We start from the raw sequence: 22,840 nt of genomic DNA on the forward strand, positions 1-22,840 counted from the left end.
TTTTTCTGTTTAATATTTTCAGACCACAGTTGACCACAGGTAACTGAAACCACGGAAAGCGAAACCATGAATAAGGGAGGACCACCATATTTCATTCTTTTTTGTGCCAAATAATATTCCATTATATGGATATATGTACCATATCTTGTTTACCTGTTTATCAGTTGATGGAAATTTGTGTTGTTTCCATATTTTGGCTATTGTGTACAATGTTGCTGTGGACATTCACATAAAAGTTTTTTTGTGTATGTACGTTTTCATTTCTCTTGGGTGTATACCTAGGAGTGGAATTGCTGGTCATATGGTAGTTCTTTGTTTAAACTTTTGAGGTACTGCCAGACTATTTTTCAAAGTGACTGCACCATCCTACATTCCCACCAGCGATCTATGAGAATTCCAGTTTATCCACATTCTGGCCAAAACTTGTTATTATCCTTTTTTTTTTTCGTAGCCTTCCTTGTGGGAGTAAAGTAGTGTCTCATTGTGGTTTTGATTTACATTTTCCTAATGGCTTATGATGTTGAACAGCCTGTCATGTGCTTATTGGCCATTTGCATGTCTTCCTTGGGGAAATTTCTATTAAGATCCTTTGCCCATTTTTAAATTGGGTTGTCTTTTTATCATTGGTAGCTTGAGAGATGGGACTCACCCTCACCAACAGCTCTGTCCTAAAATGCTCCTCATCCATCTCCTCTCCTTTTGATCTTTCTGTGTTCTCATCTTAGTCTGGTGTCTTACTTTAGAGTTTTAAAGCTATTTTATTTTCGTGCCTCACTTGACATTTCCAATTTAATGTCCTATGTCACCTGCATTATGACAGCCACCCATCTGCCTGCCGTCTCAACATCTAACTGCAGAACCCCTTAGTTCCTCAGAGCCAGTTTCATGTTTATACACAACCCTGATAAGATTGATTATTTGATTTTTAAGACCATAGCAGAATTAGAAGTAACAAATTAGAAGTTAGTTAGACGGGGCCGGCCCCATGGCTTAGCGGTTGAGTGCGCACACTCCGCTACTGGTGACCCAGGTTTGGATCCCGGGTGTGCACCGACGCACCGCTTCTCCGGCCATGCTGGGGCCGCGTCCCACATACAGCAACTGGAAGGCTGTGCAACTGTGACATACAACTATCTACTGGGGCTTTGGGGGGAAAATAAATAAATAAATAAATAAATAAATAAATAAATAAATAAATAAATAAAGTTAGTTAGACTGACTAAGGTACACTGACAAGAGAAAGGAGCAAGAAAGGAGACAGAAAAAATACCCAAACAAGAGAAAGGAGCAAGAAAGGAGACAGAAAAAATACCCAAAAAGGGCATAATTTGAAAAGCAAAATATGCTGGGGCTGGTATGTTCAGTATACTTTGTTTAAGAAGGTTTATAATCCATTTTAGAAATATTTCCTTCTGAAAGAGTTAACATATAAATACATTTTAGTATTTAAAGGAATAATCCCTCAGTTCTCTGAATGAAAAATTTATTGCAGGAACAATGGCAAGGGAAGGCCTTTTTACACTTGCATCCTTCCTGTACAGCAGCAAGTGGAGCAGTGTGCTCTGGTGGGCCAGGTGGAAATACAGATGTGTATATAGATGCTATTGAATTGAATTGAATTGAAAACTTGGCATAGTCTATCTGCATAAATAATTTTTGTCATTTCTGTGTGTGTACCTTACACCTGGTAAAATTACCTAAGCCAAAAATGGGATATGCAGCTCATATGACTTTTAGTCCAATGGCTTCCTATTCTATCTCCTTGTGACTCTGACCATCTGGAGCTCACTCCCTAGAATGCTTAATTCTTTTGTCCTCCCTGGAATGAGACAGATTAATGGGTTCTCTTTGCCTAGAGAGGTGAAGAGAGGCCTAGATTGCATAGAAATCAGTTCTGGGTAGGGCAGGGCAAGAGAATTCCAATTCTTTCTGATTTGGACATTTTCTTGCTCTTAAGAGAACTGGCCAGAATCTAATACTGGGCAGGGGGGAGGAGCAAGGGAGGATGTTTCCTTTTAGTATTCCTCACAATACTTGCCGAGACTCCCTAAAGGCAGAAGAAATTTTAGGGTAGGAAAGGCTAGAAGGTACCTAATTAGTTTATTTTCTTCATTCTCATTTCCATTTTATCTCTGTGTTTGCAGATTCAGGGAATCTTGACTTTAATTATCCAAGTCTTTTTTTCCCCATCTAATCTTAATGAATTTCTAATTAAAGTTTCTCTGTCAGATTGGCCAGTTGGCTCAGCTTTCTGAATTTTTAATTATTTTTGTAAAGTAAATTAGAATAATAGAATCTTAAAGCTGGAAGGAACTTTAGAAATAATTTAGTATAACCTCTCTCTTTTTTTAATAGACCGTACTTTTTAGAGCAGTTTTTTTTTTTAATAATTTTATTTATTTATTTATTTTTTCCCCCAAAGCCCCAGTAGATAGTTGTGTGTCATAGCTGCACATCCTTCTAGTTGCTGTATGTGGGACGCGGCCTCAGCATGGCCAGAGAAGCGGTGTGTCGGTGCGCACCTGGGATCCGAACCCAGGCTGCCCGCAGCGGAACGCGCGCACTTAACTGCTAAGCCACGGGGCTGGCCCCTAGAGCAGTTTTAAGTTCACAGAAAAAGTGAGTGGAAAGTACAGAGTTCCCATATATCTTGCATCCCCACACGTGCACAGCCTCTCCCACTGTCAACATCCCACACCAGAGCGGTACGGTTGTTACAGTCTATGAACCTACATTGTCATATCAATATCACCCAAAGTCCATAGTTTACCTTAGGGTTCACTCTTGTTGTGATACGTTCTTTGGGTTTTGACAAATTAATGTCTCATTTTACATTAAAGAAAACCAAATCCAAAAGATTGTGAAATGATTTGTCCCAGATCATACTAGTGAGTGGCAGAGCTGATCTGGGGACCAATCTTTCCTTCTCTCTCTTTTTCTCTCACTCTTTTAGAAAAGATAATATTTGCACATGGTACAAATTTAACAAGTGCAAAAGGCTTTATAGTGAAAAGTTAATCTCCCTCCCATCTATGGCTCCTCCCTAAAGGCAATCATTCTTTCTGGATGTTTCCATCTCTAATTGAACTGTGACCTTGATTAACATGCAAAGGACTAAAAAAAGTATCCTTCAAAGTTATGGGAAATGCAAGTGTTAGATTTTTTAAATGCTGCAGTTCAGATTCTGTGATATAGTGTGAAAAGTACCTAGCTCTTTCCGTCAAACAGACTTAGGTTGGATCTGGCTCCAGGGTTGACTTTCTGTGTGACTTTAGGTAACTTATTTGACACTTGAGTTGCAGGGATGAATAAGGTGGCATTCTTTAGCACATAATAGGTGCTCAAAAAACTGTTAGTTCCCTTTGGTTCAGGGAAACTCTTTTAAAAAGACTCTTTTATGCAGTATGCTCTGAGAGCATGCACAGTGCAAAATACTATATTAGGTAACTTGCCTTGTTCTTCTGCTTCTCACAAGTCTTAATTAAACTCAGTAAGTGCTTTACAGGTTCTGGAACACTACTATCAAAAGGATCACCGTGATATTTTTTTTTTTTTTGTGAGGACGATCAGCCCTGAGCTAACATCCGTGCTAATCCTTCTCTTTTTGCTGAGGAAGACCGGCTCTGAGCTAACATCTATTGCCAATCCTCCTCCTTTTTTTTTTCTTTCCCCAAAGCCCCAGTAGATAGTTGTATGTCATAGTTGCACACCCTTCTAGTTGCTGTATGTGGGACGCGGCCCCAGCATGGCCTGAGAAGCAGTGCGTCGGTGCGCGCCCGGGATCCGAACCCAGGCTGCCAGTAGCGGAGCACGCGCACCCAACCGCTAAGCCACGGAGCCGGCCCCACCGTGATATTTTAGAAAGCAGCATTTGACTAGTTGAATCTTTAACAGGGGTAAAATCCAGTTCCAGCCTGTACTGAATTTCAATGTTAGGATTCCGTCAGCTTGATTCTGAATAGGCTTATCATACTTGTCTTTCTCCACATGTATGTCCCTTAAAAGATAAGGCCATAAATGAAGAAAACTGTTCCATTTACAGTAACATCAACAAGAATAAAATATTTAAGAATAAATTTAATATTTGCACATGGCTGTATATTTTAATTTCAAATATTTTAACATGAATTATCTTAACTGGTCCTTATGCCAAAGGCTTGGTGCCTACATTAGAAATGAAGAGACTGAGACCTAGGGAGGTTTAAATGTCTTATCCATGTTCACTCACTTAATATGTGATTTGGGACAGTCACACCCAAGTTTCCTGATTGCTGACTTCTGAGTGCTCTTCCATCTAGTCTACAGCAGGCTCTAATGAGTGTGCTTAACAATGTAATGAAGTCTGTGAAATGAGAAACCGAGCACGTGAGGACTGCTTTCTGTTTTGTTTTGCTTTGAAACAGACACACATGTTTATTCTTAATGCTTTTGACCATTTTGATTCCTCCAAGTTTTTCCTTTCCTTTTTAATTTAAATTTCTAGTCAATCTTTCCAGAGAAATTCAGTCCTCCAGACCTTGAAGATAGATACTAAACAAGCTACTATAGTAAAATCAAGTCCTCTGTTGTTCAATCTGCTTTGCCTTCCATGGCTGAAGTTCTGTGATTCTGTTGAGTTAATTAGCACTGATTGAATAGCTTTTAGCTACAGCTTTTTTAAAAATATGAAAATATGCAGGGCATTGTAACCTCCCCACAAAAATAGAGCTTTTGAGAAAATAAACAACAGTCAGTCTACTGTATTCTTTCATTCTTTGATTCAGTTAATCAGTCACAAAAAAATTTACCAAGTACCTACTGAATGCCAGACCCTCTGCTAGGTTTACAAATACAGAAATGATTATAGGCCAGCTGCTGCCTTCAAGGAGCTCCCAGTCAAGCAAACAAAGAGTTACAGTAGTCTGTGATCTATAGTTAAGAGTACCCGGAAACACGCCTCTGTCATTTGTTAGAGCAGTCCTCTTAGCTTAGATGAAGGGTTGTAAGGCTTAACCGCAGACTCCTCTTCTCATGGCTGGATCTGTGATAAACAGCCAAGATGCATTCAGAAAGGAATGTGGAAATCCCCAGACAGGAAGGAGGAAATCCCCAGGCTGCCAGTGGTTCGTTGGTACCAGTCTGTTTCCTTGTCTAATGTGTTCTGAGCTGTTATGGTTTTTATAGATCCATAGTGGCCTCTTATTTTGCCCCTCAGCCCTGTCCTACACATTTATACTGGAAAAGCCATGGGTATATATGGAAGTTCAACTTTTCTTCAAAGCACCATTTTACTTACTCTCAGGCTTTTTCACACTAAAGAATTAAAAAGATACCCGAGAATCTGTCTCTCCCTTCCCTGTTTCTGCTTTCTCATCTCTTGATACTTTGTGTGGTGATCCCCAGTTGTACAGATACCTCAAGTAACCAGAAAACCTTTCAGTTAAACAGGATTTCTTCTTTAAAGTACTAACTTCAGAGCTGGTAGAAGAACAGAAAGTGTGTGGGGAAGGGTTAGAAATTTGTTACATCTTGGTCAAGTTGAAGATTCAGTGTTTGAAAATTTTTGAGGTGGAGTGGGATGGTTCCTTTTTTTCAACTCGTCCTACTTCTTAGTGGCTGAGGTACCAGAAAGGTATAGAAGAAAATGAGCAAACTTGTAATCAAGTCAGAGAATGACAGATTAGACGCTTAAAGCTTGATTAATACAACCTCTTTATTTTCCATGTAAGGAAACTGAAACTCAGAGAAGTCAACTGACTTGTGTTAAGTCTCACAACTGTCAGCAGAAGTATTTACAACAATCCAAGTGAAACATACCCAGTAGTTATACTGCTGAAAAAAGGAGACTTCCAAGTGATATGGAACATTTTTAACAAAGGTAGAAATAATATATTAAGTATCGGATTGTGTTTCAGAACTTGAGTTCCCATCCCACTTTGCCTCCAGGTGAGCAGGGAAGACCCCAACCAGAAAGAGACTATGCATAAGCACAGTCCAGGAAATTCTACAACACTCACATGTTAGAGACGGGGCAGTAGGGCCCTCCCCTCAGTGGGGCAGGAAACATATTACCTAGTGTGCCTTCACTGCTTCTTCAGTCAGTACTGTTACCAGCCTGGTGTGGAGACTGGAACTGGCTCCAACAGTTTCCTCCATATCTAGTATGACTTCATTAGAAGGACTGTTTTTTCTAGGGCATTTGATCATTGTCATTGCTGGCACCAAAAGATTGCAGTTCAACATTGCCTGAGTCAGTTTAGCCTCCCGTTTTCCTTTGGGTCACTACAAATTGGTCACTAAACTCCAGATACAAGTCAGTGGTCTGGGGAGTCCACATTAAGGGAGAAGTGACCAGATTCCTCTTTGGGAATGTAAGTAGAGGGTAATGTTGGATGTCAGGTGCAGACCAAACTGTTAACCTGCATGTAAGTTCAGTGCAAGGCAAGAGATTAGAAAGAGGGAGCTGTTGTTGAAAAGGGCTGGCTATGGTATGGCCGTGGAGATCTACCGGAAGACTTGGTAGAAGGGGACTATATAAGACTCAGTAGGAGGAAGAGGAAGTGGTACAGAAGCTGCTGTCCATGGTGCCACTCAGGAACTCCTACTTTGCAGAGGTTGCAGGAATGGAGTTATTAACAACCTGAGAAGCTGGGATCTACTGATTCTGAGGGGGACAGCTGGGATAAAGTTGGTATAGGTTAGGGGCCGGCCCGGTGGCGCAAGCGGTTAAGTGCGCGCGCTCCGCTGCGGCGGCCCGGAGTTCGCTGGTTCGGATCCCGGGCGCGCACCGACGCACTGCTTAGCAAGCCATGCTGTGGCGGCGTCCCATATAAAGTGGAGGAAGATGGGCACAGATGTTAGCCCAGGGCCGTCTTCCTCAGCAAAAAAAAAAAAAAAAAAAAGAGGAGGATTGGCGGATGTTAGCACAGGGCTGATCTCCTCACAAAAAAAAAAAAAAAAAAGTTGGTATAATTGGTATAGGTTAGGAATTAAAGCAATGAAAATATCATTATGCGCAAGGGGAGGTGAGTATTGGGAGGCCATGGGGTACATGCTTTGTTTTTTTCAAAATTGTGGTAAAATGTATATAACATAAAATTTACCATTTTAACCATTTTAATTCAGTGGCATTAAGTCCATTCACAGTGTTGCACAACCATCACCACTATCTTGTTCCAGGACTCTTTCATCACTCCAAATGGAAACCCTGTACCTATTAAGCAATCAGTCCCCATTCCTCCCTCCCCCAGCCCCTGGCAACTACTAATCTGCGTTCTGTCTCTATGGATTGTGCATGGATTTTATGTCAGACATATCTGGATTCATCCTGGCCTTGCCATTTACTAGCAGTGTACCTTTGCTCAACTAACGTTGCCTCTCTGAGCCTCAGTTTTCCACAGTTTTAGAATGTGAATTAAAATGCTTAACCCACAGGACTCTTGTGAGGATTAATTGTATGTTAAACGTTTAGCTGAATAACCTGGTTCATTCTTGAGTAGACATGCAATAAATGATATTTATTGTTTGCTTCATAAAAGTGATAACGGTGGGTTCCTTTAAGTTTTATACTACTGTGTTTAAACTGCGTATTCACCACAAATCAAGGTAACACAACTTAATCATCTCCTCTGATAGGTGCTAAAGTAGGGAACTTGACTTTTGCCTTCCAGGCTAGTTGAAGAGATGAGAGATAACTATATATTCAAAGACTGATTATATTTTACAAGCTGTAAAATGCTATTGGAATTTAGAGGAGTAAGAGTCATTAATGGTGGTTAGATGCTTAATGAATATTTGAATTAGTGAATGAATGAATGAACCGTTGAACAGTCAAATATGTAGCAGGTCTATGGAAGAGGTAGAACTTGAACTGGGTCAGTTTAATAAGTACCACTGCCTGCCTTTCATCTACAAAATACAATCTGGTCATTAGGATGCAGAGCAACCCATAAGGTGGATAAAAGAAACTGGATTTTGATGATTGTTTTTAGATGGCCAGTCCAAAACTTTTAGAAAAAAGATGTACTTACATCAAGGAAGTTTAAAGGGAGGTAGATCTGGGCTCAGTACAAGGAGGAATTTACTATTAATGTTGGAAGGGAGGTGACAATCTTGTATGTGTCAAGCAGAGGCCATTCAAGTTCTTTGAAATATTGTAGAGAAAACTCACTGATCAGCTTGAGCCAAAGGAGACTTCATCTCCAAATCTTTCTACTTTGAAAACAAAATCCCATTTCCCTATTCCTATCTGTGAACTTAAGGAATTATTAGTTGATGGATTGATATGGGTTATTCTTAATTTCTCTCTCTTTCCACATACTCTTCTCCTCATCACTCTTGATCCCTTTAACTTGTTTTGTTTTTCATCATTGCACTTGTCACTATCTGATATTATATATTTATTATTTATTTGCTGTCCCCCCACTAGAATGTAAGCTTCTTTGAAGCAGATAATTTGTTCACCACTGTATGCCTAGCACACAATTGGCATTCAATAAACATTTGCTGAAACTTTATATAAAAATAAATAACATATCTTTATAAATAGCTGTACAGTTTTTTCTAAATATAAAAGTACTTGTTCCTTGTAAGAAAATACAGAACAGTATAAGAACAGAATTTAAAAATTGGAGGAATTTATCAACAACAACATATACCCCTGAGAAATGTGCTTGATTGAGTTCGTGTTAAATTTTGAGGTGCTCTGGCCCAATCAAGCCAGTAAATAATGGAGATTTAACTCCATCTGTTTGTTATTGGGTTTTTTTTGTTTCTGTTTTACAAAAGATGCTGGTAAGGAAGGATGGCTCCATAGGGATTACCTCTGGGAACACAGAATCCAGAGCCTAAAACAATAGGCCCTTACGTTATCTGGGGGAATCTCTTACCTCCTGTAATTGGTGATATCATAATTAGGCCTGCATATTATTTCTGAACACTGCCATACAATGCACTTCATTTAGCTGGGCTTATGGAGATTAGATCATGCACAGGAAGCTGGCTCTTTGGTTATCAGGCTCCACAGAGGAGTCGGGAGGCTTAAGGAGTGTGAAAAATTAGGATTGATTTAAAGGGACAGGATTCTCTGGAAAAGCACAGAGATTTTTCCATCTTGTGCCTCCGGGACCTTTAGTTTCCCATAAACAGCACTGATTCTTACCTTAATACTTTTTCTGTAAATAAGGGCCTCTTTGAGCTTCCCTTTCCTCATCTTTTAAAGTAGGACTGCGAATACTGACTTTGTGAGATTGTTACAATTTTAATAAGCTAACTGTTTAAAGAATCTAACATAGTACCTGGAAGATAAAAATCCTAGCATGTTCCTGGGACACATACTGAGAGTGTAATCATTGTCAGTTCCTCTTCCTTTTCCTTTTACCATCATTATCACTGTCCACACTCTCAGGCTTTAATTTATTGTAACAGATTTACATTTTGAAATCGTATTGTGTTTGGAGTTTTGAATAGCATTTTGCACTTCTTAAGATACTTTAAATTATCCACCTTGAAGTATTATTATTATAATTGATTTAGTTGTTTTATTCTTCCTGTTAGATCAGAAGCAACCTGAGAGAAATAATTCTGATTCACTTTTGTATTCACTACAGTGCCTACAACAGTATCTGATCCCAGTGGGTATTCAAAAAAACTTGTTGAATCCTTTTTAAAAGGTACAACTAGAATATGTAACATAATTATTGTTAATAAAAATCAGCATCCTCACACACTTAACCCTGTAAAGCCAGTGCAGATCTAGGTGCACAGAGTAATTTCTTTGAACATTTATTGAGCTTGAGAGAATAGGACATGCCCATGTGGTGGTTACATCTTAAGAGTGACAAATCTAGAGCAAGCTATGTTTTGGGTTTTTTTTTTTTTTCTAATCTAGTTGTAAGTTTTTCTATTTGGTGGTAATTGCGTGTTAGTTCTTAATAGCAGGGGCTTCAGCATGAAGATAGTTATCGTATAGATGAATAGTAGACAGATTAGGAGACTCAGAGGTAGTCAAAAGTAGGAAAGGAAGGGGTCAGAAAATGGGTTCGTTTACCAATTTCACCTGGCAGTTCTTCAGGCCGCCCACACGAAAGGCGCTGCTCCAGTTCAGTCTCCCTGTGTTTCAGCCTGTCTGCCAATCTCAAATGGCTTCAGTGGCCTTAGAGCTAAAATTGTTTGCCTTAGATAAGGCAAATGTTGCTTAAGATAAGACTTTAAGCCCTGCTAGTAAGTGTATGGTGTCTGATTCCCATTCCTCTGGCCTTGCAGTCATGATCCCTCTCACCATTTCTTTTCCCCAGGTGTATGTGGTCGGGAATGAACCTTCAACAGTTTTGGTGGATTCCCTGCTTCCAGTCCTGGGAGTCCTCTTTTCTCTCTACTGTTTTACCAAGCAGGGTGTGTCTCACATAAGGTAAACCATCAGAGAACCTTATTTGTTTATGAATAGTGAAGTCTTTTTTGCATGTTGTTCTTGTGCTTATTTTGAATATGACATGCCACTTTGTTTTTTTCTTTCAAAGGCAGGAAAACCTTTGAGTATCTTCTTATTCTGCTCATCTAGAAAAGAAAGAGCTTTGCAAATTGCAGGGGATTGGATGTAGTTTTTAGAATGACTTTCCTCAGCCTCTCTCCTAGACATCAGAGACGAAATCTCTGTTTACATATGTAAACATGCCACTGTTTGATCAGTGAGAAATACTAGAATTACAGGTCTAGGAAGGAGGAAATAGAGGATGGATCATAACTACCTTGTGGAGAGTTTGAAATCAAGTTCAGGAAATCTGGATCTGAATGTGGCACTCTGTAATTTAGACTTGGACTCGGTGTTAGTGTTGCACAGTGTTGTTTAAAATGAAGAGATTTCTTAGTCATCCAGAAAATAATCTTTTGTGTCGGAATTTAAGTAGGACTCATTTTGTATCAGCTCTATTTTCACAGCTATTTATATTGTTTCTTCCTCCTTATAAGAGTTTATATCTTTTCCAAAGTCCTACAGAATTCTGACATTTGGTGTTTCGAAATCCCCCACCTGTAATCTGTTATACAATAATAGTACCTTCTTCATGGGGTGATTATGAAGACTAACTGTGCATTAAAGTGTTTATCATTGTCCCTGACAAATAGTAAACTCAATAAGTGGTAGTTATCATCATCATTGAGTGGTAAAGGAAAGTGCTCGGTCTTGCATATTATTCAGAGGCTACATACTGCCTTCGACGCTCTAACTTTCAATCAGCACATCATTATAGGTCACAGCCATAAGGGAATTGATAAGAGAAAAGGCAGTAGATGATGGAGAATTTGTGAAATTGGCTTCAAAGGACTGACCATATTATAACTCTTGTTTTAGTTTTGAAATTCAAGTCCTTACAGCATTATCATGACCTGATCAGAGACTGAGAAGGAAGAAGCAAATGTGTACTCCATTCCTCTCCTAGTTGATTGGCACAGATAAAAGGGGGTGAGGAATCAACAAGAACTTGTTGGTATGCTGTTTCTTGGTCACCAGCTATTGGTCCCGTTGATAGTAGATGGTTTTATCAGTGTAAACTTTCTTTCACAGTGCCTGGTCCAAACGCAATGAGTACACTTGGAATTCCAAAAAAAAAAAAAGAAAATCATGTGGGGCTCATATGTCATATCAGGGTTGCTTCTAGAGCCCAAGATTAGTCCGTCACTCTTTGGATTTCAGAATATTTGCATTCTGAAATTCACAAAAAGCATACTTTCCACTCCTGCACTTCAGTAGTGCTAGCTGGTTATGCCAGCATTTAGAATGCAGTGGAACCTGACAGTCTTTCTTTCTTTTTTTATGTTAGCTGGTTAGATGAGTAAGATGGCAAGCTCATGTATAACTGCTTTTTCTGCCAGGTCACTTTGCCAAGAGATCTTATTGTGGATTCTGGGGAAGCTGGAGAGGAAGAAGGCGATTGCCAGCCTGAAAGGATTTGCAGGGTTGGACAAATCTGTGCCCTCTCTCCATTGTCTGTGTCACTTTAGAGCTGCCACTCAAGGTGGCATTATGATTACCATCAAAGAGGCCATTTGGTGAGTCCACCCATCCTTTACTGCCTCTCTTCAGATTTAATTATTCCGCAAAGGCCATTCTGTGACTGGTCCACTAAGGGGCGCTGATAGAAAGGAAACTGGAAACTCAGGTGGCTGAGGGGCTGCTGTTTGTAATCTCTGAGTGAAATGTGAGCCTTAAAAAATTCTCCACGTTTTTCCTAGGAGCTGGGTAATAGTAGATACAATTTACTGCATCTCTGCAGTAAATTGCATCATAACAAGCCCACCTACTTCATAAAGTCTTTGCCAGTGAATCAGAGTAAAGGACAGACACATGTTCACCTTAACACCATAACAATGCGGTTCTCTTTCTGACTCTCAAAATGGCATATGTGTGTTCAGAGTCAGACGTATTCCTAAAGGAAACTGTCTGATAACTATCTTTTGTGGCAATTTTATGATGAAGGTTTGTTTCTCCTAAGGATTGATTAGAAGGTGCTTAATAAATGTTAGTGGAATGGATAATTTATTTCTCCAACATCTCACAAGTGTATTTAATTTTTATTTTTATTTTATTTTTTTGCTGAGGAAGATTAGCCCTGAGCTAACATCTGTGCCAGTCTTCCTCTATTTTGCATGTGGGTCATTGCCACACCATGGCTGATGAGTGGTATAGGTCTGCGCCTAGGATCCGAACCCACAAACCCAGGCCGCTGAAGCGGAGCGCGCTGAACTTAACAGCTATGCCATGGGGCTGGCCCAAGTGTATTTTAAATTATTTCCATTTTCTGGGTGATATATGTAGATGTTATTACCTCAGAATGTAAATTCTTGTTGATCAGAGTCCATATAGTATTTACTGAGTGGCAGCTACTCAGATTTTACATCGTGTTCAAAGTGCTGCTGTTTAAGTGTTTAAATTTAATTCTTTTATTCATGGTTAACTTGGTAAAGTTTTAAAACACTCTTTCAATATGATGGACTTGAGGAAAATAGGAAAAAACACATTGATTACAAACAGAATTATCAGTACAAACTCAAGCTACTAATTTACTGAGAGTTGTTGAGCATTTGTGGTTATAACTATGCCCCTGAGTTGAAAAAGCTTAAAATTTGGGGGCATGTTTATTTAAAAAACACTTGGGAACAGTTTAACCTGGGACCACTTTAGTGACTACATAGAGAATTTTACAATATTTAACTTATCAGGAGTTAAAACTTACTGCTATCTTAACAAGTCTTTAGTGTACTTCTTAGTGCACATATGTCAAAATCAACAGTTCTTATTGAAACGATAGTTTCTCTTCATAGTAGGAAAAAGTGAATAGGCAGTGATTGAATGAATCTCCATCCACTGCCAGAAGCAATGGCTCCTTAACCTGGGGTCTTTACATGGACTTCTAAGGGTCTATAATCCCCTTGAAATTATACACAAGAAATTTTTCTATATGCAAACATGGATTTTTTTCTGAAAATGGGGGTCCATGGCTTTCATGAGATACTTAAAACTCTCCATGTCTCCAAAAAGTTGACACTCACTATAGCAGAGAAATGTATGTGTGTGTGTGATTTTATGATTTGTTCTAAAGAGCCTGCTTGTGGTACTAGTCCCCCAAGGGCAGGGTCAGTATCATCACTTGGTCTGTATCACCGCCTACCTTTCACTGTACTATTCTGCCCAGCAGTACTAGTTATCAGTAAGAGGCTTGTTTAAAGAAACTGAAAGAGCAGCCTAGATTTCATGATCTTTGGATCCAGAATTTTTACTTTTCCGGAACTAAATATAACTATTGCAATTGGCATTTTATCATTGCAATTTTGAAAGTGAATAAAGTAGTGCATCTTAAGGTAATTGTTGTCATGTTTTTTTCTAAGAGTATTTGAATACAGTACTTCATTTTGACAGTCAGGATGGTTCACACAAGCTTAGAAGTGACATTTCTCCATTTCAGCTTTTCTTCTTTTTTTTTTTTTTAAAGATTTTATTTATTTATTTTCCCCCCAAGGCCCCAGTGGATAGTTGTATGTCATAGCTGCACATCCTTCTAGTTGCTGTATGTGGGATGCAGCCTCAGCATGGCCGGAGAAGTGGTGCGTCGGTGCGCGCCCGGGATCCGAACCCGGGCCGCCAGCAGCGGAGCGAGCACACTTAACCGCTAAGCCACGGGGCCGGCCCCTCAGCTTTTCTTCTAACATAAAATATGATGGAGATAACATGACTGATCTGAAGGACTCTGGAAGATTCTGGGATAATATAGGAAGTAATTCTAAGCTTAGTTTTTTGGGGTTTTTTTGAAGAGTTTATTTATTTATTTTGTTTTTGTGAGGAAGATCAGCCCTGAGCTAACATCCATGCCAGTGCTTCTCTTTTTTTTTTGCTGAGGAAGACTGGCCCTGAGCTAACATCCATGCCGATCTTCCTCCACTTTTTGTGGGACGCTGCCGCAGCATAGCCTGACAAGCGGTGGGTTGGTGTGTGCCTGGGATCCAAACCCTGGGCCGCCAGCAGCGGAGCGCGAGCACTTAACCACTACACCACAGGGCCAGCCCCTAAGCTTAGTTTTTAAGGTTATTCATTCTACTAGAGGAATATAAAGGCCATGTTGCTAGTGAACAGGCAAATTGGGACATACTGCCCAATGCGATAGTCTGTCAAATTAATAATTGTACTTTTCAATGAGATGAAGCAACATCTGTCGTTTTTTTCTCAGTCTGAAAGAAATTTTATTCTTTCTTTGATCACAAAAGTAATACATGTTCTTTGTATAATACAAAAAAAAAGGAAAACAAAAATCAACCAGTATCGTGATCACTGTTTACGTTATTTTAGTGTTTTGTTTTCTAATACATCTTCTGTATCTTTGTATTTGTTTACATGATATAGTATAATAATATTGTATCTTGACTTTTTCACCTATCAGATAAATTAAAGCTAAAAGCCGTAGTACCTTATGAGAAGTTTCTTGAAACTTTTTGCAGAAATCATAGGACTCTTTTCAATAACTTAGCCACATTTTATTACTTGGAAATTTGGCCTATTCAGTTTTCTGAAGCTATATGCATTTTTGTAACTCAACTAATTGGTTCTTATTAGTTGAGATTGACTGAATCTCCTCCTATGAAAATCATGTCTTTTTCCACTGCCCATAAGCCCTCAGCGCCTCCTCAAAAAAAAGTCCAAATTCCTTTGCATGGCATCCAAGGCCCTTTGTGATCTGGCCTTGCTTTGCAGCCTTCTCTTTCTCTGTTCTTCCTTAGGAACCTGAATATTTGTATACAACCTATGCTTTAATTCCTCCCTGCTTTTGCAATTTACTGAAATAGTAGTAATTCATCAACATCCATCTTAAAAGCTACTTCCTTCACGAAGCTTTTCCCCATCTGAGCAAGTGACTATGCAGGACATGATAGCCTAGCTTCTGAGAATAAATACTTTTTCAGTATGGAGAGAAGGAAAATAATTTAAATAAAAATTTGAGATCTTTCTAATGATTTACTGTGTGGAAATAACATATTACTTTGAAAGATTATTATTGGGGTTTCAGAAAAATGATATTTCTGGGTGACAAATCTTACCAAGATAAATCTTACCCCACATTGCAGTGATGAAGATGAAGATGAAGCCTTGTATCAGAAGGTGTCCTCAGAGCAATGCCAGATAGAGCATCTCGGGGACTTGCTGTCCCATTGCCAGGAATGTGGTTTGGCAGGCGACTTCTTCATCTTCTGCTTGAAGGTAAGAACTACATATAGTTCATGGTCACCTTTATTCTGGGGTAGTACCAGAAACCCCTTTGAATTTTCAAGGCAGTCATAATTTTAGATCCTAAAATTAGGTGCTAATTTAGGAGACATAATCAGAGGACATAAGGGTAATTTATTTTTTAGTATCATTTGGTTTGGTAAAAAGATAAAACTTACCTTCAGCAAGTCACGTATGATCGAACTACTTTCCATGGTAATCTGCAGTGAAATTTTAAAGATGACCAAAGCAGAACTATTGATCTATGAAGGGGTTAATCTTTGCTCTGTGTTGACAGTAAGAACTCTTTTGAAGTTAATAGCAGGTTTTACAGCTATAGAGTAATCCCTTATCCTTTCTGACTGTTGTTTTGTCAGGTATTTGGAAAGGAGATTTAGCAATTCTGCCTCTCTCATTTCATTTTTGTAGCCACTTTAAACCTTTTCCGGGTTTGTTTCTTAGTGCTGGTGGTTGTGCTTCCTTTTGCCCTAATCTTGACAGTAACTTGTACCCCATACTGTTACTCCTTATTTGAGACCATAAGCCAGATGATCTCCAATTCCCTGTCCTCCAGCTCTGCTTTCTACCTTATTTTCCCTAAAGTGTCTACTCTAAGAGAATGTCTGTGGAGTTTAAGGTCATTGTGGGTAAGGGAGAATGCAAGGAGGTTATCAGGGCTAACACTTGTAGAATTTGAAGTAGGGGGTACTTTTTTGATGCTTTCTCACCTCCCATGTTCACATCCATCCCCCTGCCCAGCCACTCATTGTAAATAACATTCCAAAAAGATATGCTCTTAATTGGGTAATTTTTTAAAAATTTGTTTAAAAAACAAAAGATCAAAGGGTTTTGCTTTAAACCAAGATTTCTCCACTTTGGTACTATTCTCATTTTGGGCTGGATAATTTTTTGTTTGGGATGGGGAGCTTCCTGTGCATTATAGGATGTTTAGCAGCATCCCTGACCTCTACCCACTAGAAGCCTGTATCACCCTCCAATTATGATAACCAAAAATGTCCCCAGATATTGCTAAATGTCCCCTGGGGAGCAAAATTGGCCAGGCACGTTTGGGAACCACTGCTCTAAACTGTCAATTACTTTGTTAAAGCGTTAATTGTTAAGTAACTTAAGGTTTTCCCTTCCCAAGGAAATTTACAATGTGAAGCATAGGGGAAAAGCTTATAAAACCCACGGTAATGAATTACCTATTAGTAGAAGCTTAGTTCTAAATATCTTAGGGAAACAGGGGCTGTGGTGCTGAAAGCATGTAATAGTCTCTAAAAAGGATTTGGAAATGTTATATGGCCTCAGTTCAAGGAAGGCTAGTGATAGAGATCATGAAAATACTGATGAAGTAAGTAGTCTGTTAAACTAGTTCTTTGTGTGTATCTATGTTTTTTATTATGAAGTTTTAAATTTTCATATGTATGGTATCATAATATATGTATTATTCTGCAACTTACATTTTTCACTCAACAGTGTTTTTGAGGTCTCTCTATATTGATATTCATATAGATCTAATTCATTTCTTTCAACTGCTACAATATAATAAATACATCCCAGTTTGTTCATTCTCTTATGCCAGACATTTGTTTCCAGTTTTTGGCTATGACAAATAATGCTGCAGTGAACACAGACTAGTTCTTTAAATACACATTTCAAACAGAGTTTTCTGGCTGTTTTTGAAGTCTCAGTTCTACAGGCTTTTTCTTCACTATTTCTTTTCTCCCACACTGTTGATAGGAGTTGACGTGTGTGGCTGAGGAACATGAAGCAGAATTAAAAACAAAGCCTTTCTCCAGCAAAAGCCTCTTGGAATTGGAGCAGCACCAAACTCTTCTTGTGGAAGGCCAGGAGCAGAAACTGCTGGTCCTCCAGCTGGTGGCTGTTCTGTGCGAGAGAATGTCTGAGCAGATATTTACAAACATCACTCAGGTCAGTGGCTGCCACGTTCCAGATCTCAGCCTGATGGTATTTGTCTGTTTTGGTTTCTTTACATTATTTCCAAAAAATGTTCAAGAAATATTACTCAGAGTGTGGTTTGATGCCACCTGCATCAGTGTTGCCTGAAATGCTGGTTAAACAAGCACGTTACTGAGCCCACGCCTGACCAAGAGAATCAACACTTTCTTCACAGGTCCTGGGAATCGTCTTGTTTAATAAGCTCCTGAGGTGATTCTCATGCACGTAAAACTTTGGGAACTGTTTTAAATATTTTATGTTATATCACGGTGGTTTTCAACTTTTGATGCAAATAAAACCATCTAGGATCTTTTTCAAAATATTGATGCCCAGCCCACTTTTAGAGTTTCTGATTCAGCACGTCTGCATTACAGCCTGGGCATTTGTATTTTCTAGAGCTCCATGGATGATTCTAACGTGCGTCGAAAGTTAAGAATGATTAGAAACTCAAATTTGAAAAAAAAAGTCACTAAGGATAATAAGATCACCTTGAATTTTATAGGTCTTCTAACTCACAGTTTACCTCCACAATAGCATGTGAAATTTTAAGATGTTTTTTAAAAATGCTTTCAGAGTAGAATGGCTATGTGAATCACTGCCTGAATTTTATTGGTTCAGACATTATTTTTATGAGCTTTTTTAAAAATAGGAAATAAAAGTAATAAAGCATAGGCAATGAAGTCGCCATATTTTACCATTTTACTAGAATTAGCTGTTGCTTGGTTGGTGAATAGTCAGTTGTAAGATGGTATGATTGTCACGCTTAAATCTGATTCTCCAGCTCTTTGTATCATCCCCATTGTCATCTGCCTTCTGGTGTTGCTAAGCAGCATTTCACTATAGCTCCTGCTGAGAAAATTTGCAGCTGCCTGTCAGCTCTGACTTATTGAGCATATTTAATGAGAATTATGTTCATGATTTCTTTCCTGGACTCTTATTCCTTCAGTTCACTGACCCTGTGTTACTCGGTAGGGTGATTTGTTTCTCCTGTGTTTATATCATTCTCTAAAGACTTTTTCACCCAGACCTTGTGTTTTTGTCTCAGGATGCTAGTTAAAAGGATCTAAAAACTGATATGACTTAAGCTTTTGCACTTATCTCCCTTTACTCCTAATTAAGGAACAATGGCGTTAGGCTGATACAAAAGTGATTTGTCCCATTACATTATCCTTCAGCTAAGGTTAAAATGTATCAGGACGAAAGGAACCACAAAGAAATATTAAATTGCATTTAGTAGTCCTAGTGCTAGTGATAATTTTAGTATGTTATTTTGAAACATACACATAAGGATAAATTGTAAGTAATTTTGTTAATATCATTAAGAATCAAGATTTCGGGGCCGGCATCGTGGCTTAGCGGTTAAGTGCGTGCCCTCTGCAGCTGGCGGCCCGGGTTCGGATCCTGGGCACGCACCGACGCACCGCTTCTCTGGCTATGCTGAGGCCACGTCCCACATACAGCAACTAGAAGGATGTGCAGCTATGACGTACAACTATCTACTGGGGCTTTGGGGATAAAAAAAATAAATAAAAAAAAAAAGAATCAAGATTTTCAGGGCCAGCCCTGTGGCTGAGTGGTTAAGTACGCATGCTCCGCTGCTGGTGGCCCGGGTTTGGATCCTGGGCGCGCTCCGACGCACGGCTTCTCCGGCCATGCTGAGGCCGTGTCCCACGTACAGCAACTAGAAGGATGTGCAGCTATGACATACAACTATCTACTGGGGCTTTGGGGGAAAAATAAAAATTAAAAAAAAATTAAAAAAAAAAAAGAATCAAGATTTTCAGCATAAGAACAAGAGTTATAAATATAAAATCAAAGAACTTGAGTAAAAACCCTATAATATTGAATTTCAGTGGGAAGTATTAGTATGAACTAATGATTTATTTTTCTCTTTTTAAAAAATAGATGTTTTGTAGCTGGGTCCACTGTCAATGCCAAGAAGCAATGACAACCCATTAGCAATAAGCATCCTTAGTGCCAGATTATAGTTTCTAAATTCCACTTCCTCCTAAAAGAACACAAAGCTCATTGGATTAAAGGTTCATTGGAAGTCTGGCACAGGAATTATACACCATAAGCCTCGGGGCATCTTGTTGTATCTGAATGCAAGGAAGCTATCTGACATTAATTGGGTCATGTCAGTACCACTCAGGAGCCCATTTGAAGGGGCTCCTATTGGCCATAGATAGGACAATTTGAGCATTAAAAAGAATAATGCCTGCAATGGATTGAAACACATCAAAGTTATAAAAATCTGAGTCTCTCCTAAAAAATCCCAAAGATTTGCCCTGAGCTAACATCTGTGGCCAATCCTCCTCTTTTTGCTTGAGGAAGGTTCACCTGAGCTAACATCTGTGGCCAGTCTTCCTCTATTTTTTGTATGTGGGATGCTGCCACAGCATGGCTGATAAATGGTCTAGGTCCGCGCCCAGGATCTGAACCCACAAATCCCGGCCATCGAAGCGGAGTGCACCGGACTTAACCACTATGCCACTGGGCTGACCCCCTATGCCATTTTATATAAGGGATTTGACCATCCTTGGATTTTGGTATCTGCAGGAGGTCCTGGAACCAATCCCCTACCCCACTATACTGAGGGATGTCTGTAATTGTCAGAGTAGAAGTGGTTCTACATGGTGGGTTTTTTTTTTTCATATGCTAAAAAATTTTTTTAACATAAGTAACATGCTCACTGTAAAAACATTTAAATAACGTAGAAGAGCAAAATTTAAAAAGTAGGGACTTCTGATTAAAGATGGTATATTGAGGACATGTGTTTATCTGTTCCTTCTGGAAACCACAGGGACCAACAGAGCAAGAGAGGAGAGATAGGCCGGCCCCGTGGCTTGGCGGTTGGGTGCGTGCGCTCCACTGCTGGCGGCCCGGGTTCGGATCCCGGGCGCGCACCGTCCCACCGCTTCTCTGGCCATGCTGAGGCCGCATCCCACATGCAGCAACTGGAAGGATGTGCAACTATGACCTACAACTATCTACTGGGGCTTTGGGGGAAAAATAAATAAATAAATAAAATCATAAAAAATAAAGAGAGGAGAGATAGTAGATAAAAGAGAATAACAACATTTGGAAACTGGATAATAATAGCTGATTTAGCAACTTCAGAAAATGGAAAGCTAAATGCCTATGTGGGAGAAGTCAAGAAGCAAAGCACTGTACTTCAATAAAGCTGTTAACAATTTTTTGAAAAGATAAAGAAAGAAGCAAGCTGCTTCTCATTGCAGAAACCTGGAAGGTCTGGAGGCATTAGATAAGCTCTAAAGATGGAGCTGAATTTAGAGCTTAAAACAGGTTAAAAGGCTCTGCAAGATCTAGTAGACCCTTTGATTCCTCCCTCAACATTGTACAACTACCTCCCCTCCCCAGCAAAAGACTGGAGGTTTATTCTTGAGAGAGGTTGAACCCAAGAGACTCTGAACTTGGGTGGAAGTAGCAAACTGAAAAGCTGGAGACTTAAGTTGGTGCCTACATTCTCAGCAGTGAGGCCTCCAGCCCCCGTCCGCTCAGTTGCCAGAACATTGGCAGTAGGTTTATACATCCCCATAGGATTAAGTGAGTTAATACCTGTAATGTGTTCAGAATGGTATCTGGTAAATAGTAAGTGCTTAATGTTATTATTAAATTAAACAGCTAAGTAATTAAAAGTGGTTGCCTCTGTAGAGCCAGAATCAGATGGGGAGACATGGGGTAGGGTACTGCTAGTTTTCATTATAAACTATCAGGAATATTTGGCTTTTAGAATTATGTATCTTGGGGCGTAGCTTAGCGGTTAAGTGCGGGCGCTCCACCGCTGGCGGCCCGGGTTCGGATCCCAGGTGCGCACCAACGCACCGCTTGTCTGGTCATGCTGAGGCCGCGTCCCGCATACAGCAACTAGAAAGATGCGCAACTATGACATACTACTGGGGCTTTGGGGAAAAAACAGGAGGAGGATTGGCAATAGATGTTAGCTCAGAGCCGGTCTTCCTCAGCAAAAAGAGGAGGATTGGCATGGATGTTAGTTCAGGGCTGATCTTCCTCACAAAAAAAAAAAAAAAAAGAATTATGTATCTTTACAAAAATTTTTAAGTAAAAAGTAAAAGTCTCTCCCCCTCTCTGAAACATACATAAATTCTAGAATAGAAGTCAGTCACATACCTATCCTTGTGGCTGGCAGCCTCATGAGAATCGTAGGAAATGAGTAGTAGATGGAAGAGCTGTTGTCCAAAAGGGTACGGTGGCTTTGTTGTTACAAGAGGAAAGTTTGGGGGAAAGGGTGCCTCACAGATGACAGTAACAGCTGGCTCCCACACCACAGATAACAACTCCCAGGGGTTTTTTTTACATATATAGAAACATGGGGGCCGGCTCCGTGGCTTGGCGGTTAAGTGCGCGCGCTCTGGTGCTGGTGGCCCGGGTTCGGATCCCGGGCGCGCCCCAGGGCACCGCTTCTCCGTCCAACGCGGGGCCGGGTCCCACGTGCAGCAACTAGAAGGATGTGAACCTGTGACATACAGCTATCTACTGGGGCTTTGGGGGGAAAAAAATGAATAAATAAAATCTTTAAAAAAAAAAAAAAAAGAAACATGGGAAGTTTCTTTCTTCACAAAAATAGGATCATACTATTTGTTTTGCAACATTTAAAATATATGTATATATTGTGGAGAGGAACTTAGAAAAAATCAGAAGACTAGATGGTTCTATTCCAGTAATTTAACAATACTTGTGCTGAAATAGAAGCTTCCTAGAAACAAGGAGTGCTTTAGAAAACCCTTCGGAGGCCAAATAGGTGGCCCAAGATGGTAAGTGCAGCAGTTTCTCTAGAAAGGGGCAGTGTCCTTAACTTCTAGTATGAATAAAGTCTTAGGCTAGAGAGGGCACTGAAAATTGCCATAGCAGCACTGTTCATTTCAGTAAGTGGAACTTTTAATAACCTTTCTTAGTTTCCTGCCTTGCTCCAAAGACAAGCGTTAACAGGCCATTCTCCTGACTTTAAGCTTGCAGTAAAGATTCTAGCGTAGCATGTGATTTGCCCAGAGAGTTAAACATGCACGCTTGCATAGTGTTCAGGGACTCATTATGAGCTATCTCAGCCGTCCCATTTTCAAACTGATTTTTCCCTTTTGAGCCATTAATCCTCAATATGCGTATATGTGT

The 22,840-nt window shown here is 39.7% G+C and overlaps 1 protein-coding gene across 1 annotated transcript in view; it reads left to right on the forward strand.

Annotated features, from left to right (window-relative positions):
* Window positions 1-22,840, forward strand: part of TANGO6 (transport and golgi organization 6 homolog) — a 174,859-nt gene that overhangs the window by 37,547 nt on the left and 114,472 nt on the right. The window contains exons 8-11 of the mRNA XM_058528125.1: window positions 10,275-10,387; window positions 11,848-12,024; window positions 15,589-15,721; window positions 17,471-17,662. Of these exons, the coding sequence (XP_058384108.1) occupies window positions 10,275-10,387; window positions 11,848-12,024; window positions 15,589-15,721; window positions 17,471-17,662 (615 nt within the window). The remainder of the gene's footprint in view (window positions 1-10,274; window positions 10,388-11,847; window positions 12,025-15,588; window positions 15,722-17,470; window positions 17,663-22,840) is intronic.

This window comes from Diceros bicornis, chromosome 32, assembly GCF_020826845.1.
Source record: "Diceros bicornis minor isolate mBicDic1 chromosome 32, mDicBic1.mat.cur, whole genome shotgun sequence".
In the NCBI taxonomy this organism is placed as follows: domain Eukaryota; kingdom Metazoa; phylum Chordata; class Mammalia; order Perissodactyla; family Rhinocerotidae; genus Diceros; species Diceros bicornis.